This window comes from Fundulus heteroclitus, unplaced genomic scaffold (assembly GCF_011125445.2).
Source record: "Fundulus heteroclitus isolate FHET01 unplaced genomic scaffold, MU-UCD_Fhet_4.1 scaffold_63, whole genome shotgun sequence".
In the NCBI taxonomy this organism is placed as follows: Eukaryota; Metazoa; Chordata; class Actinopteri; order Cyprinodontiformes; family Fundulidae; genus Fundulus; species Fundulus heteroclitus.
Genome location: NW_023397066.1, coordinates 99600 through 115240, shown reverse-complemented (window position 1 = coordinate 115240; position 15641 = coordinate 99600). Strand labels below are relative to the sequence as shown.

At 44.6% G+C, this 15641-nt stretch overlaps 1 protein-coding gene across 1 annotated transcript; it reads right to left on the bottom strand.

The window, feature by feature from the left end:
• Positions 1-3282: 3282 nt before the first annotated feature.
• On the bottom strand, positions 3283-14269 carry LOC105922846 (nicotinamide/nicotinic acid mononucleotide adenylyltransferase 2). Its single transcript, XM_012858771.3, has 11 exons — positions 14099-14269; positions 11335-11423; positions 8422-8489; positions 8061-8139; positions 7821-7947; positions 7221-7301; positions 6899-6943; positions 6624-6700; positions 5956-6057; positions 5100-5167; positions 3283-4782 (listed from the first exon to the last, which is right to left on the bottom strand). The coding sequence occupies exons 1-11, from the start codon at positions 14181-14183 to the stop codon at positions 4680-4682; spliced, it is 924 nt and encodes a 307-aa protein (XP_012714225.1). The 5' UTR covers positions 14184-14269; the 3' UTR covers positions 3283-4679.
• Between the last annotated feature and the right edge of the window lie 1372 nt (positions 14270-15641).

The window sequence follows — 15641 nt, the reverse complement described above, 5'->3', positions numbered from 1 at the left end:
CACGCCACAGATCCATCCATGTCTCTGTTGGACTCATTTATTCTTGTGGTTCTAAAGCAACAAGTTATGTGGCGGTTTGTCCAGAGCTTTAGTTTAGAAACCGCAGCGTCTCATCTTTGCTTCTTGCAGATGTTGTGGTTCTGTTGTTTTCTTCGGGTCATCGTGACCTCCAGCGTTCATCGGTCAGTCAGCTCCTCTGAATCCTGACCCGAACAAGGTGGACGGCTCCTTTTGGGTCTGTTTCAGCATCAGCTCAGCCAAAAAACAACGTTCTAGATTTACTGGTCCATCTACGTTCTGGATCAGAACCAAAGGACCCAGATCCAGAACACAAGCGGCCATAATGAGCTTCCTCCAGACGGCAGAGATGGGGGAGGAGCTCAGAAATGTTTCTGGTAGCTTGTAAAATGCTAAATAGTTTTATGTGATGTAAATATCTAGAAGATATCTAGATAATTGTGTTTTAAATTCCCTTTATGTCATCTCATTCAGATGTGTCAGCCATGATTTTTCTACACCTGTGTAACCAAAGGTAAATCTAGGCTCCATCTGAATATTGGGTCAGTGACGTCTGAATAGAGTCAGGAAGGAAGGAAGGAGGAAGGAAGGAAGGAGGAAAGGAGCCTGGATGCTTCCTACCTGCATCAAATATAATTCAGCGCCCGTTTCAGTTATTACAGACAGACAGCTCCAGTGGTTGAGCCCTGTTCATATCAGGCTTTGGTAATATTTACTTTATTAATTTATTTTTATTTATTTAGTGGTCCACCTGTCAGCACTTATCCTCCTTCAGTCACATGTTCTGGTTCTGATCAGCGGTCCGGTCCGTCTGGGTTGCTTCGTGTGATGCTGGCCGGTTACTTCTGGTCTGGTTCTGGATTTGTTGCCTTTTAGTTCTCTTAGTCCCTTACAGGAGTTCCACTGGGATCTGTTATTGGCCCTGATTTATTTAAGAGTTTTGTTCTGTTTGTTTCTCTCAAACCGTCTGTTAATTTTTCTTCAGTGCTACTTTTTACTGCTTTGACGATGATGATATACATACAGTGTATCAGTTTTCAAACCTCAGCGTATCTCTATAATTTTAGCACCCTGGTGTTGTTTTACGTCTATTCTTCTGCCTTTAAAGGTTGATTCAGATCAGACTCTTTACTGCACCTCAGCCTCCTGAGGAAGGTTAGGTTTGCTTAATTTAGACATCCTAATTTGTTTTGGGGATTAAATAATAAATATATAAAGTATAACGTGTAAAATATTTATTCAGAAAAAAAACCTGATTAATGGAGAGAAAAATGTCTCCTAAACCAATAACAACCAGTACTTTGAACTGACAACATTTTTTATTATAGTTTTTATAAAAATGTTATTATCTTTAATATTAATATTCTTCCACCAGTGAAATTATTCCTAAAATGTGGGTTATGCCAAAAAACAAACAGTTTTTCTGTTAAGACTAAGTATATTTTTGAAATGCAAAAATATGGTATATTTTGGATTCACCAGAGTTCAGTAGACGTTCATTAGACTCTGGTTGAACTTGGCCCTGTGTTTCACTAACAATGGAGATCCTCCTAATGATATCAAAGGTGGTGAGTTATATTAGCATTCTTTCCAGGAATAAGAGGAAACATCTGTTGTGAAACTTAACTAGACCCCCCGATACACATCTATGTAAATGAAAGCCTATAAAATTCATGTTGTGGGGATTCTGCTGAATGAAGATGTGACTGTAGGCGTTGGAATTAAATCCCTGTCGACTACAGAAGAAGCAGCTTTGTCTCATCTTTCCTTTATTCCAGTTCTTTCTCCTATAACATTTCCCCAGTTACTAAATAAATACATAAATAAAAGAATAAATAAATCAAATTGGTGCATATTAGGTGGATTTCTTAGAAGAAATACTTTATTTGGCCAGCAGAGGTTGTAAATGTAACCACAGTTGAATAAACATTCAGTTATTAAAGCTGAAAATGTTTCAGTGCATTCTGAGATTTATGAACCAAACATCCTGAAACATTTATTTAAATTCTGAGCTGCTGAATCCTCCCACACGGAGTTCACAACAGGAACAGAGAACCCAGACTCAGGTTCTAACAGAACGTGACCGACATGGTTCTGGAAACACACACTCCCCCCCCACACACACACCGGTAGATTTACAGTGAATAGAAAATGGGCCGACGTTGGAGAGGAGGGTCTCCACTGAAGCTACGATTTATATTTATAGATTATGATTCTTTTTATTTTCCCAAACACGTTCACAACAGACCATAATAATCTAAAGAGGAACGTTCATGCAGACGGCATGCAGACAGAAAACTGAGAAAAAAAACGTCCTGAACCCTTTACAGAAGGTGCTTCTTCATCATTATCATCATCATCATCTTCATCATCATCACCATCATCTTCATCATTATCATCACCATTCTCATCATCTTCATCATCACCACCATCATCATCACCGCTACCATCATCATCATCCCCATCATCTTCCTCATCACCATCATCTTCATCATCACCACCACCACCATCATCAGCACCACCATTATCATCATCATCATCACCATCATCTTCATCACCATCATCATTTATTATCATCTTCATCACCACCATCATCACCATCATCTTCATCACCACCACCACCACCACCATCACCATCATCATATCTTCATCATCACCACCATTATCATCATCATCTTCTTCATCACCATCATCATCATCATCATCTTCTTCATCACCATCATCATCTTCTTCTTCATCACCATTATCATCATCATCATCTTCATCATCACCATCATCATCATCATCATCATCACCACCATCATCATCTTCTTCATCACAATCATCACCATCATCATCATCATCATCATCATCATCTTCATCTCCCCCATCATCATCATCATCATCATCATCTCCTCTCATGGTTCCCTGAAGTCTGAGCCTCCTTCTTGTCCTGGGTTCTCCCCACATGGTGAAGCGGGGGAGCAGTGACCCTGCAGGAGAACACATTCATGGATCTGTGGTTGAACGTTCTGCAGACACCTCCAGGCGTCCTTCTGGAGAACACCATCATGTTCTGATCAGGAACGTTCTTTATTTACAAGCCAGTGGAAGTGGGAGCTGCTCATTTTCTGTGAAGTCAGGTCCTACAACAATGCCTGCTGCAGCTCTGCAGATTAATTCATTATTAATTAGCTAAAAGGACCTTTGGGTGGTGAAGAAGGGAAACGTTACTGCTCCTAAAAATAGTTTATGCATTTATTTTTTAGTCTAAAATGCTCAAATGCACTAAATGATCGGTTTCCCCTGTGGGTTTTAGTGAGATGTCCAGATGAACCTCAGGCCATAAAAACAGGGTGGATGGAGCTCCCTGACTGTTCATCATATCTGAACTTTGGGCAATGTTTACACTTTCTGCAAAACTCTTATGACATCTGAAATACATGGAAACTACCCAGAATGCCATTTGAAAACCAGGGCCGGCCTGGGCAGCAGCGCCGCCGATGAAGCGTGTGGTTAATGTGGCGCATGAAGCCTTCTGTCTGTCTGGAAGAAGAGATTTCTCATTTTAAAGACGGAAATAATCACTGGGAACGACTTGGCCAGTTGGAGGGCTGTCTACCTCAGATCCAACATGGCCGCCATGGTAGTCAGAGGCAGCGAGAGCTTCAGGATCACTGGGTTCATATCAGAATAAATCACATTGATAAATGTAGCGCTGTGTGTGTCAGAGCCAGCAGTTAGCATGGCGCTAACGCTCTCACTGGGTTCCCCTCAGACTGGAACACAGTTAAAGTACGTCTGACCTCTGACCTCTGACGGTCGATGTTCTAGCAGAGGAAAATGTGGAACCATTGCTGTGAAAACATGCCCTCTGGTTTCTGTGGGTTAGCGGGTCCGGGGGAACCATCAGGTTCTGGTCAGGTGGGGTTTTACTGCCTCTCTGTGGGTTTTCTACAGGAGTAAATGTTACAGACACATTTTGTGAAAGGGCTCTAAAGAAAAACAGCTCAGTGAAACTTTGTGGGTTGATGAACTGATTGTCTGCTGTCGGTCGGTTCTGGCAGCTGCGCTCAGATCAGACATGACAGTCACTGAATTTAGAGGGTCTGGCCCACGCTGAGCTCACATCTTTACCGTCAGATCCTCAGCGAGAGCCGTGGAGGCGGTCAGGAAGAAGATAGATGGAACAAAACTACTAAAGCTGAGAAGATGAACCACAAACAGATGGACTCTCCAACACTGGATAGAAATCTTAGCAAAATGATCTGAATCTAAAGTTTGCAGCAGGTTTCTGACTAAATTGTGTGGATCAGAAGAAATCAGAGAAGTGTTTTAGCCTCAGAGGGAATCCTTCAGGTCTGCGTCAGCCAAGGAGCAACAAGCTGAAGAGTGGCGTGAAGGCGGCAGACCCTGATGTCTTCACGCTGGCTCAGACGGGGACACGGTGCGCACTGAGCATGCTCAGATGTCATGCATCGCTAAACGGAAAGAAACCCCTGAAGGTAAAGTCACGTCACACAGAGGGAGGGACACTAAAGCTCCGCCTGGAGAGCTGAAGAAGACTACATGTGGACACAGAAGACAGAAAAGTTTCAGCTGGGGGGGTTTCTATAGATGGCAGCTGTCCAGCCCCCCCCCCCCCCCCCCCCACACCTCGTCCTCATTCTCATGCAGCGCCTCTATCCCGAGGCGTTGATGTAGAGCTGGCTCTGCAGGATGTAGTCGATGACGGGCTGACTCAGGTAGTCCACCACGTGTCCGTCGCCGTGCTGCAGGGCCAGTCTGTGGGGGTCAAAGGTCACGTTAACCGCGTTTTAAAGCTGTTCTGTACAGAGAACTGCAGCAGTTTGTTCTGGCAGCTCAGACAACATCTCTCAGGAGTTCTTTAAGTTCTCCGTGCTTCTCTGCAGAGACTGAAACGTTTTCTATGTGGATCCGGTTTTCCAGTGAGGTTCTGGACTCTGTCTTTAAATTAATTAAACTTTGGGTTCTGTTACCCGCTGTCACTGGAAAACCTGAACATGTTTCACAGAAAACCAAAGTGATCAGAACCGCTGTTCTTCTAGAACAAGAACGTGGGTTCTAAGTTTGTGTCCCACCTGCTCTTGGTGGAGCTGACGATGGCCATGGGGTGGTTGGTGGCGTCCTTCACCACGATGATGTTGTCCTGAAACCGAGAACAGCTCAACGTCACCTGATGGTTGATAATCTTCTCTCAGCTTTTCATTCATTTCACTTTTTCACTTCTGTGGCTTTAGAACAGCCGACCAGGAGGCAAAGTGCTTCACAATAAAAGCGCATAAACCCAACAAAAATAGATAAAAGTTAAAACAATAAGCCGCTGTTCCTGCCAGGATTAAAGGCCTTCCTGAACCAAAGGGTCTGAGGTTTGGGTCTAAAAAGGCCCGGGTCTGTGACTGAGAAGGTCCAGTCAGCCCAGTGTTTAGATTTAGTTCTCAGAACATTCAAGAAGAACCGGGTCAATGACACACACAGAAACTCAGTCAATCAGAGTTGTAGGGCGGGGCCAGACGATTAAGAGCTTAAAAAATGAACCATAAGCTTTAAATCTGCTCGGAAACGGACCGGCAGCCCGTACCGGCTGTCCATGGAGCAGGACGTGACGGAGCTGGAGGCTGGAGGTGTCGACATGCAGAGAAGATGATTCCTGAGCTGATAAATCATCTCCATCCTTAAAAAACGGCTCAACTTTAGCTGAACGATGAAGTTAAAACTCTGACGACCGAATCGACTTGTTTGTTTTACTGAATGCATCCCTAAATGTAAAAATGGGTCGTGTCACTGAACAAAATGTTTGTTTGAAACAGGAAACCAACGTGGTGCCTAAAGGCAGACGGCAGGATGGAGCTACTGCCAGCTGTGGATCCTTTCTACTCTTAGTTTGTCCCTCATCCTGCACCGTACTGTAGAAAGACCAGAGTTTTGGAATCCCACCTTGTATTTGCGCAGGATGGAGGAATGGTTCATGATCCTCTCCGTGTCCACGCCGTCACGAGGAACAACCACAATCCCGAAGTCGCCCACGATCACCTCCATCTGAGAGCAGAGAGACAACCTTCAGGATGTAAAGTCCTGCGACAGAACCGAGAAGCTCCAGGTCCAGAAGGTCCAGCTGTGGACACATCTGGACCTCATGGTGCAGCAACACTTAACCACATGGTTCTGGTTCAGTTTATCATCCGACAAGAACAACAGGAACGTGTGAATTTAAAGGTAATTCAGCACTTCAAACAGCAGAGGGCGCTAACTAACACTGCAGCCAGATGCTGACATCTGGAGGAACATGCTGGACGTTTTGCATCTGTGTTGATCTTCAAACATCTGACATTTAAAGGCTCAGTCAACAGTTTCCATGTGGAGTTTTATGCATAACCAGAAAACTGTGCATGGAAACACTGGAGGCTGATCTTCTGCAGAGAAACGTTCCTGCAACGTCCCATCAAACTGAATCATTGGTGTTCGTTGCTTGAAGTGATGCTAAAGGAACCTTTTATCAGACATGGTGACCAGACAGCTGAGGGGAGGGGCTTGATCTTAGTGGGAGGGGTTTAGTAGGTGTGGGAGGGGTTTAGTAGGTGTGGGCGGGGCTACATTGTGCTTACATCACTGTCCTTCCACAGGCCAGGGATGCAGAAGGACTCCAGGAGATCACTGCCACACAGGAGCAAGATGCGTAACTCTACAGAGGACGGACAGGCAGGAGGAAAGAGACAGACAGGTCCTGAGTAAACATGACGTCAGCCTGGTGAACTTCACCGTTTCTCCATAAACTTCATGTTTACTGGATCCAAACAAGACCAGGAGGAGTCGGGACACAGCAGGAAGGAAAAGCAGAGCCCAATCCCTCCTGATGCCGGCAGGCCTGGAGAAAACTCACCGATCTCCTCGTACCTCACCGCCGTCCCCAGGTTGGCGTTTTCATCTGAAACAGACCAAAGGCAGACGTGTCAGAGTCTGTCCTCTGAAATGTGTTAACAGGACCTGAAACAAGGTTCTGCACTTTCAGCTAAGGTGAAAAGTTTAGCGTAAAAATCCTCAAACATCAGAGAAATTCTGTAACACACCTTAATTCACGCTCCAGGTCTGAATGGTGCTGATATTAATATTTTTATGTTTCTCTGATGCATAAAACCCGTTAAGCAAAGCTTTTCCTCAGCAGAACCTCAGCAGAACCTCAGCAGAAAATCGGGTTTTCTCACCGACAAACGTGAAGCGCTCCATGTTGGGCCGGGCGCAGCAGATTTTCCCCAGACTCTCGCTGATCTTCCCCCAAAGCTTGACTGAGCAGAAACAAAAGACACGATGAAGTGCGCCAGACTAAAGCGGCGGCTCACCTCAGACGCCCAACCAGAACCAACATGGCGGCAGCTTCAGAACCGCGGCTCAGTGATGACGGACCCGTAACGGTAGAAAGTGACCCAGCAGGAATGATAACGACATCAGGTTAAAGCTGCTTTATATTCTGACCGGTAACTAACCGCTCATTACCTGCTGTTATTCTATTCTCTTCTATTCTTTTGTTTTCTTTTCTATTATCTGTTCTATTCTATTACTTTCATTTCTATCATATTCGTTTCCATTCTATTATTTTCTATTATTTTCTGTTCTCTTCTATTCTGTTCTATTTGTTTATTTTCTATTCTGTTCTTTTATATTCTATTCTATTCTATTCTATTCTATTCTATTCTATTCTGTTCTATTCTCCAGCCTGTCACAGTGCTTCGTCTCCTGCAGCGTTGGGTCCTTCCTGTGAACTGAGCCGTAGAACCGGACAGAACAACAGGACCGGTTGGACTCACTGGCTGTGGGCTTGTGGTTCATGTTGTTGCGGTCCTGGTAGATGGGCGGAGTCTGGTTCTGTGGCTGACCAATCACAGGCGTGGTGGAGGGCGTGTTGACGTTGGACAGGATGCAGCCGGTGACTCTCTGCAGGACAGAGGCGTTATCAGAGGTTTGATGGTCTTAAATGTGTCTGCAGGTGATTGAGCTGCAGGTAAGCCCTGATGGGGTCAGTGTGGCGGTGGACGATGGGGACTGACCTTCATGAGGTCGCGGTGATGCTCCAACACGCTGCAGGTGGTCTGCCAGGTGTCCTGGTAACTCTCCCAGGGGTCCACCCTGCAGCAGCAGCATCCTCAGTTAAATGCTGACCACCTTCTCCTAGTTTAAGAGATTTCATGTCTACTTTTCTGCTTCTTTAATGTATCGCAGATCAGATATTTCTCTTTTATTGGTCTGGTGTGTTAAACATGTAAAACAGTTGAAAGCTGCAGAGTTTCACTGCTTTAGATGAAGCAGTTTTAACATGAAGCTAAAACACAAACAGATTCTGTCTGTAAATGAAGCAAACAGATAAAACGAGTCACAGTTTTAGGCCCTGTTGGATGCTGGGAGCCTCACCTGATCCAGTCAGACGACTGAACGGCCAGCTGACACATGGTGAGGCGATGCTGACTCGACACCAGGCCCTGCACACAGAAAACATCTCAAGCGTCACCTCCACGGCAGGAGAACAGGAGATCAGGAGCTCTTCTCTGCAGGCGGCCTGACTGCCAGCGTGTAAAACCACAGACAGAGCAGAAACTCTCTGCAGAAGGCGGGCGTCGCTCCAAACCGTCACCTGGATCTCAGGAATCTCTCTGAGATAATCGGTTTTACCTTTAAAGGTTCAGGATCCAGACTCCATGAGATCAGAACTCTCTGCTTTCAGATTTGAGTATTTCTTCCCCTGCAGCGACAGAACTGAGCAAACCAGGCTTTAAAAGGTGAATCTGATGTGGATCAGTGACCCGTCTGTTTCAGAAATCATGTGAGAAGCATTTCTCCTGATGTGAAAAAAGGAGAACAGCTTCCTGCTGAAGCAGAATCTGGATTTCTGCAGCATCTATAATTCATGCTGTGTTTCTGAGGAGGCTGAGAGAAAGTAGGACGAGACACTCATTAATTCCTGCGCAGCTGCAGCAGCAAACACTCGACGTATGTGAGGCTGCTAAAGGAGGACAGAACAACCTGAGCTGATCTCCAAGGAGGCAGAGGAACCCTCAGGTTCTGGTCCGAGCAACTGAAACGTCTCTGATCTTCACAGACAGCAGAACAAAGGATGGTCTGAGCGGACTGGTCCATGAAAGGTTCTGATAAATATCCTCATGTTACAGTTATTATGTTAACGCTCCTTCACTGAGCAGCAAACACTTCCTAAGCTGTTTGAAAAGACTCCCTGATGTGGTCATCAGTGCAGCAAGAACTGATGAAGTCATGATCCACACAGCAGATATAGGACCCGGGTTGAAGCAGGAAAATATCGCTTAGTGTGGAAATTAATAAAAAAAAAAAAAAAACATTTCAATTTATACACAGAAATACAGGAAATCAAACTGAGACCAGTTCATCTGAGCCAGTTTGATCCTGGTTCTAAAACAGAGAAGTCCAGTTCAGTTTAATATTCCAGCAGGTTACATCAAGTCTTTAACTTCCAGCAATCCCTCATACTGAGCATGCATGAAGCGACAGTGGAGAGGAAAACTCCCCTTTAACAGGGAGGAGAACCTCCAGCAGAACCAGAACCAGGCTCAGTGTGAACATCTGCCTCCACCCACTGGGGCTTAGAGAAGACAGAGCAGAGACACAGAAAGCTCAGAAGCTCACATTGACCCAGGAGTACTTTCTATGTTAGAGAAGACAGAGCAGAGACACAGAAAGCTCAGAAGCTCACATTGACCCAGGAGTACTTTCTATGTTAGAGAAGACAGAGCAGAGACACAGAAAGCTCAGAAGCTCACATTGACCCAGGAGTACTTTCTATGGGAAAACTAATAATAGCAAGTTAATGGCAGCAATAGCTCCTCTAGTGGCTTCATCTGGGAGGACACACAGCTAAGCAGATAAAACAGGACATATGTTCAGCTGAACTGTTGTGGTTCTCTGAACTGGCCGGAAGATTCATCTTGATCGTGATTTAAGCTAAACGCACTTTTAACTTTCCAGGCTGCAGGTTTGTTGGTTGTTACTAAAACTGCAGGAAAGTCCTACGAAATAATTGCAGTGGTTTTGGTTAAAGCTCCCAAAATAAAAGTTGTGAATGCTGCTTGGAGAGACTTGATGCAACCTGCTGGGTTTCCTTAGAGAGTAAACTTTCTCACCAACCTGGAGGATCTGATGGAAGCTGACTTTAGAAAGAGCCTTGAGATGATGTGATGTTAATTGGTGCTATAGAAATAAAACTTTATTGAAAATACCAAAACAGTTTCAGGCTTCACAGTCTAGAGAGCTGTCCAAGAAAAATGCTGTTTGACTTTATTTAAGGTAAAAAAAAATAAACTTTATCATTTTAGTTGCATCTAAACACCTTTTTAACTCCCTAAGTGCAGGATTGTAGGAAATACAACAATGATCCACATCCTTGTGATACACATCAGGAAAATAATGCCTCTCTTAAGTCCTTCTGACTGAAATGAATGATGTTTTCTCATTTTCCTAGGCAGCCTAGAATTACACCAACAGATAAAAAAATAATCTGTTTCTTCATCATACAGGAACTCATTCGTCTGGCTTAAAACATTTTACAGGTAAATTGCTCCAGTGGTTTTCAGTCCCTCAGTCCTGCATGTGTCAGCTGTTTCCCAGCCTCCACACACCTGACTGTAATAAACTGGTGATGAAGAGCTTGACCTCTGCAGTCATTGACTCAGGTCTGGAGCAGAGACATCTAAAACATTAAGGATCCTGAGGACCAGCACTAAAAACCACAGAGGTTCCATCTGAACAGCCTTAATAACAGCTCCTAGCTGCTGCTCCTTGACCTTTCCTTGACCTTTCACAGGGTCAGCAGTCAGGACTCTATGGTGGAGAGGAAACGAGCGTCGGACCGCTGAGCTGAACTCATTACATGACGGAAACGCTCATGGATGATGAGTCAGATCCGGGCCTACAGCATTCTGAACAAGAACTACAAAGCGCTGCTCTCCGGGCATTTTTGTTGATTTCTGAGAGGGAAATCCCGCAAAGGATTGTGGGATACCTTCAGGCTTCTTAGCACCTGTAAAGGACGTTGTGAGGTTCCTAGACTAAACTAGCTGTGGGAGGAAGCATCCAGGCTCCTTTCCTGCCTCCTTCCTCACTGACTGCTCTCTTCAGGCACTGATGGACTTCTGCTTTGGCTGGAGAGTCCTGACTCCATGAGGGGATTCAGACGGAGTCAGTATTACGCTGCTGTGACAGGAAGTAGACGTCCTGCTGTTTCACCAGAGGAGGGAAGCAACACCGCCACCAGCAGGTCACCTTGTGATTTACAGCAGGTGTTTGGGTTTCACTCACCGGTTTTCCGTAGGAGTCATGAACAGGTGAGATGATCCCTCCGATCACAATGAAGCGTCCCGTTTTGTGCAGATATTCTCGGGCTTTTTCTGGAGGAAACACCAAGAGGAGCAAACAGGTTTACTGCAAAGCAAAGAGCTGAAATGAAATCCTTTTAACTGAATGTTCAGAAAATGTCTGTAATAAAAAACAAATAGATCAAGTTTAAATGAAGCATCAGGTTGAATACCTGCAGATTCATCAGAGCTGGAGTCAGCTTCAGATGCTGCGTGTCTTTATTTGGTCCTGTATGAAAACAGGATTAATCACCTTCATAACGAGCCTTTAATTAAATCCCTTTATGGAGGAGTCAGAGTTTACCTGATTGTTGTAGTTTTAACTACTTCAGACTGTGATTCTGTTACAGGGCCAAATAAAAGAGAACGTCTCCATCGCTGAGGCACCAGCAGGAGTTTCAGACGACCTCAGTTAATAATAATAATAATAATAATAATAATAATAATAATAATAATAATAATAATAATAATAATGTAGAGAAACCTGCTAAAACGATGTTTTAGTTTAATAATTACAGCCTTCATAAGCTGGCAACATGGCTAAATTATCACCAACAAGAATTCAGATTTTAACCTCATCAGATTTTCTCCTCCAAAATCTGGATTTTTCATTTTTATATAAAAAAATGTTGTCATCGTTGCTCTTTCTGTGCATGTCTGCGTCATTCCTGTGTTCATCTAAACCTTTAAATTTCACACTCATTCTCTCTCCTTTTCCTCAGTCCCAGTTTAACCCCCCAGTTCCTCCTCAGACCAAACAGAGACGCTGCGCTCCATCAGGAGGAAGGCTGTGGCATTAAGGATCTCACTGGGCTGTGGCATCTCACTGAAAAGGTCTCAGTCCATCCAAACTGTTGATAAACCTGAATATTTAAGGAGGTAGAAGGAAGGTTTTGGCTTTCTGAGCAGAACGTCTATGTGTGCAGATTTATTCTACAACCAAATGCATCTCACTGGTTCAGAATTAATAAAAATGTCTGATAAATAAACTTTCTGATGTTTAAAGACCTCCATCAGTAACCAACATGGCCGCCTTTCTTCCCTGCACCAGTCACATGCCTCCCTTCATGGCGTCTGTCAGCTTCTTCTGTTGAAGGTCCAGTCCTGGTGTAGCAGGACCCAGACTAGGTTCTGAGACCTGAACCGGTGTCCTTCACCATGAATCTGCCGTTTGAGAGGAACCCAGATGTTCTCAGCAGGGTTTGGATCATGTGAGGAACGGACCGGACTCGGTTCTGTCCTCCTTGAGGACTTTATTTTCTCCCTGACAGCCTCCGTGCCTTTAGAGGACTTCCTCCTGAAACAAGCGTGTCTTCCAGATTTTAACTCTCAGTGAAGTCTTCTTCCTGGCCTCTCCTCCATGAGGCCCGGCTCTGTGGAGCGTACGGCTGATTCTGGTCCCATGGACAGAACCTCTGCAGCGCCTTCAGGGTGACCTTTGACCTCTGATTAAAGCCCTCCTGGTCTGGGTGTTCTATCAGAACTCAGGGAGAACCTCATAGATCTGGAAATGTTTTCTAACCCAGCCTGACGTGTCTGCAGCTGCTGGGCCTCCAGGAGAGGTCATGTGACCTTAGATCACACACAGCTGGACTTCATTTCACTCATTATTGGACTTTTTAAGATAATTGGCGGCATCAGAACTTTTTGGGGACATCATAGCAAGGGGCCTCATGCCAATTTTCACTTTTAAATTTTTTTGTTTAGATTTTTGTTCTTTATTTCACTTGACCATCTTATGCGTAAAAATGATATTCATAAAAAAGAAGCTACCTATAAATCATGCACACAGTTGATTAATCTACTGGTTTAAAGTTTGTTTTTCTTCCCTGTAATTTATCTTGTTCTGACCTCCCGGCTCACATTAAACACATAAACAGCTTTACACACAAAGCGGTTCCTTAGTGGACTAACATCACATAAAGCTTTCATAAACTGAAACAATAAATAATAATAAATCATGGAGAACTGTCTTTGTATGTCTTCATTCAGTTAAACTGCTTAGTTTACAACACTATATATTTTATTACTTTCTGCTTATATTCAAAAGAGAAACTTCAACTTAACCATAAATAATAGTGATATTAATTTGCATAAATGAGAAAACTGAAACTGAAACTGTTCAGATCAACATGTTTAAGTTCTGCCAGCCGATAAATTAGTTTAAGATTAAAGTTAATTAACTCGGTTATTTAATTTGCTCTAAAAGGTGATTAAGACGATCAACGCCTACATTTAGGTCCAAACCCTTTAAATCAGAGGCCTTGGTTTTCTGACTGATTCACCTCCATCTCTGTTCTGGTTCCGTTCTGTTTGGGCCTGTTTGTTCTGTTTATTCTGGGTTTTTATTCAGAGATCCGCCCAGCCTCTATTGTTTTTATTCTGGCCGTCTATTCTGAGGGTGTTGTCCCGAACCTCCCGCTCCGGTTCTGTTTGTTGTGTAACGCGTTTCAGGGAAAGCCCACTGGACCTTGCGGGGATCTGCGCTGCGCCACACGCTTTGGATCCGACCCGGTTCCCCCAACAGAACCGCCGCTGGTTCCGTGTCGGATTACAGATTTGATGCGCCGCTCGTTTCAGCACCAGCCTGCTGGACAGCACCAGGCCGAACCTCTCGGTCATTCTCAGGGCCAGACCGGGTCCGGTTCTGTTGGCCTGGTACCACGTAGCCAGTCCCCCCCCCCTCCCCTACGGGACCAGACGCTCACCGAACATATGGATGTGTCCCTTGGTGATGGGGTTGAAGCTGCCGCAGGACAGCAGGATGACGTGCGTCTTGCTGGTTTCCGTCATGGCGCTCCGGTCCGGTCCCGGTCCAGTCAGGTTCTGTTCGTCACAGACAGAGATAGGCGAGGCTGATGTCGAGTCTGCGGCAGGGGGGGGGGGGGGGGGGGTGTAAAGGAGGCAGCCTTAAAGGGACAGAGGCAGCGCTGCAGGAGGCTGGGCGCTGCTGCGTGTGTCTGTCCCTTTAAATGGCGCACAGCGCGTCTGAATCATCTCCATCACTGATGGATCTCCATCTCCTACAGACTCCCGGAACCTTCTCCTGATCCCGGTGATCAGACCAGTCAGCTGATCATCAGAAAAATGACAGGAAATGTGTGATTAGGAGCTTCCTGTTGGGCTTCAGAGGAAGTAAATGCAAAATTTTCTTTTCTCTGCTCATGACTTTCCTGGTAATCTTTATCTGAAGTTCTTCTTACAGGAATTCCTTCAGATTAAATGTAGAAAACTGGAGGAACTGTACCCGCTCTGCTTTGCTGAATCTGTCCTGTTCCTGGTGTAAAAGGTTGTGTTGTTTACGCTATCAGTCATCACCTGCAGCTTCTAAGCAGCAGCTGGACAACCACTGGACACCTGATGGTCCTCCTTAGTTGGTAAAGTCAGACCTCTCCACTCCACTCTTCAGCTCACTGTTTGTTGTGGTTCCAGGTGGAAGAACCTTGCATCATCTGGCTTCAGTTCCTGTTCTATGAGCTCCGGATCTCACATTCTCCACGGTTGCCTCTGCTGCTCCTTCCTCTCTATCTGTGTCTGGATCATCTTCCCGTCTGAAAACAATAATCACTCTCTCTTATGTTTCCGTGACATTGCCAATCCAGAACCTTCCCTAATCATACCTCTCTCTTCCAGACATCACTGAGTCTCCTGAATCCGAGTCCTAACAGCTGCAAATTCCAAAAAAGGGTTAAAAAACAAAACAACTGGACTTTTTCCTAAGTTTGAAGACATTTCGCTTCCCATCCAAGAAGCTTTCTCAATTCAAATGTTGTGGCACAGAGCTGCAAAGTTCCTACGGCAGGCAAGTGCGGCCATTTTAATTCAATTATTAAACTGGCTAATTACAACAAGTGTTTTCAAAGAACCGACCCATATATCGTTCTTATATTGCTAGACCAGAAGAGTAAAGTTTATCTTTTTTTAGAGTCAAATTAAATTATTCAAAATAATTATCAAACTGCATGACCATTTTCTAATACGACAAATGAGCAAAACCCTGGTTCTACAATGTTTTACACATTAATTTCCTGCAAAAAAGTTATTTAAAGTGATCATATTTTGTAGAGCAGGTAATAAATTTACGTACGTTTTTTGGTTTCAAACAGTTTTCTGGTGGCACAGCAGGTAGAGTGACTCATGTTTGAAGGTCCTTAACCCTCGACTTGGGTTCGACCCCGACCGCATGATCCTGTTCCGCAAGTCTCGCCACCTCCCTCCTGTCCCTAGTATGATAAAAGCGAGCCACTGGAG

Coding starts and splice junctions, on each gene's coding strand:
- LOC105922846 (XM_012858771.3), bottom strand. CDS start 14,183: ATGACGGAAACCAGCAAGACGCACGTCATCCTGCTGTCCTGCGGCAGC. Junction 7,302..7,820: donor GAACCACAAGCCCACAGCCA/GTGAGTCCAACC, acceptor GTTTCTGCTCAG/TCAAGCTTTGGGGGAAGATC. Junction 4,783..5,099: donor GTCAGCTCCACCAAGAGCAG/GTGGGACACAAA, acceptor TGACCCCCACAG/ACTGGCCCTGCAGCACGGCG.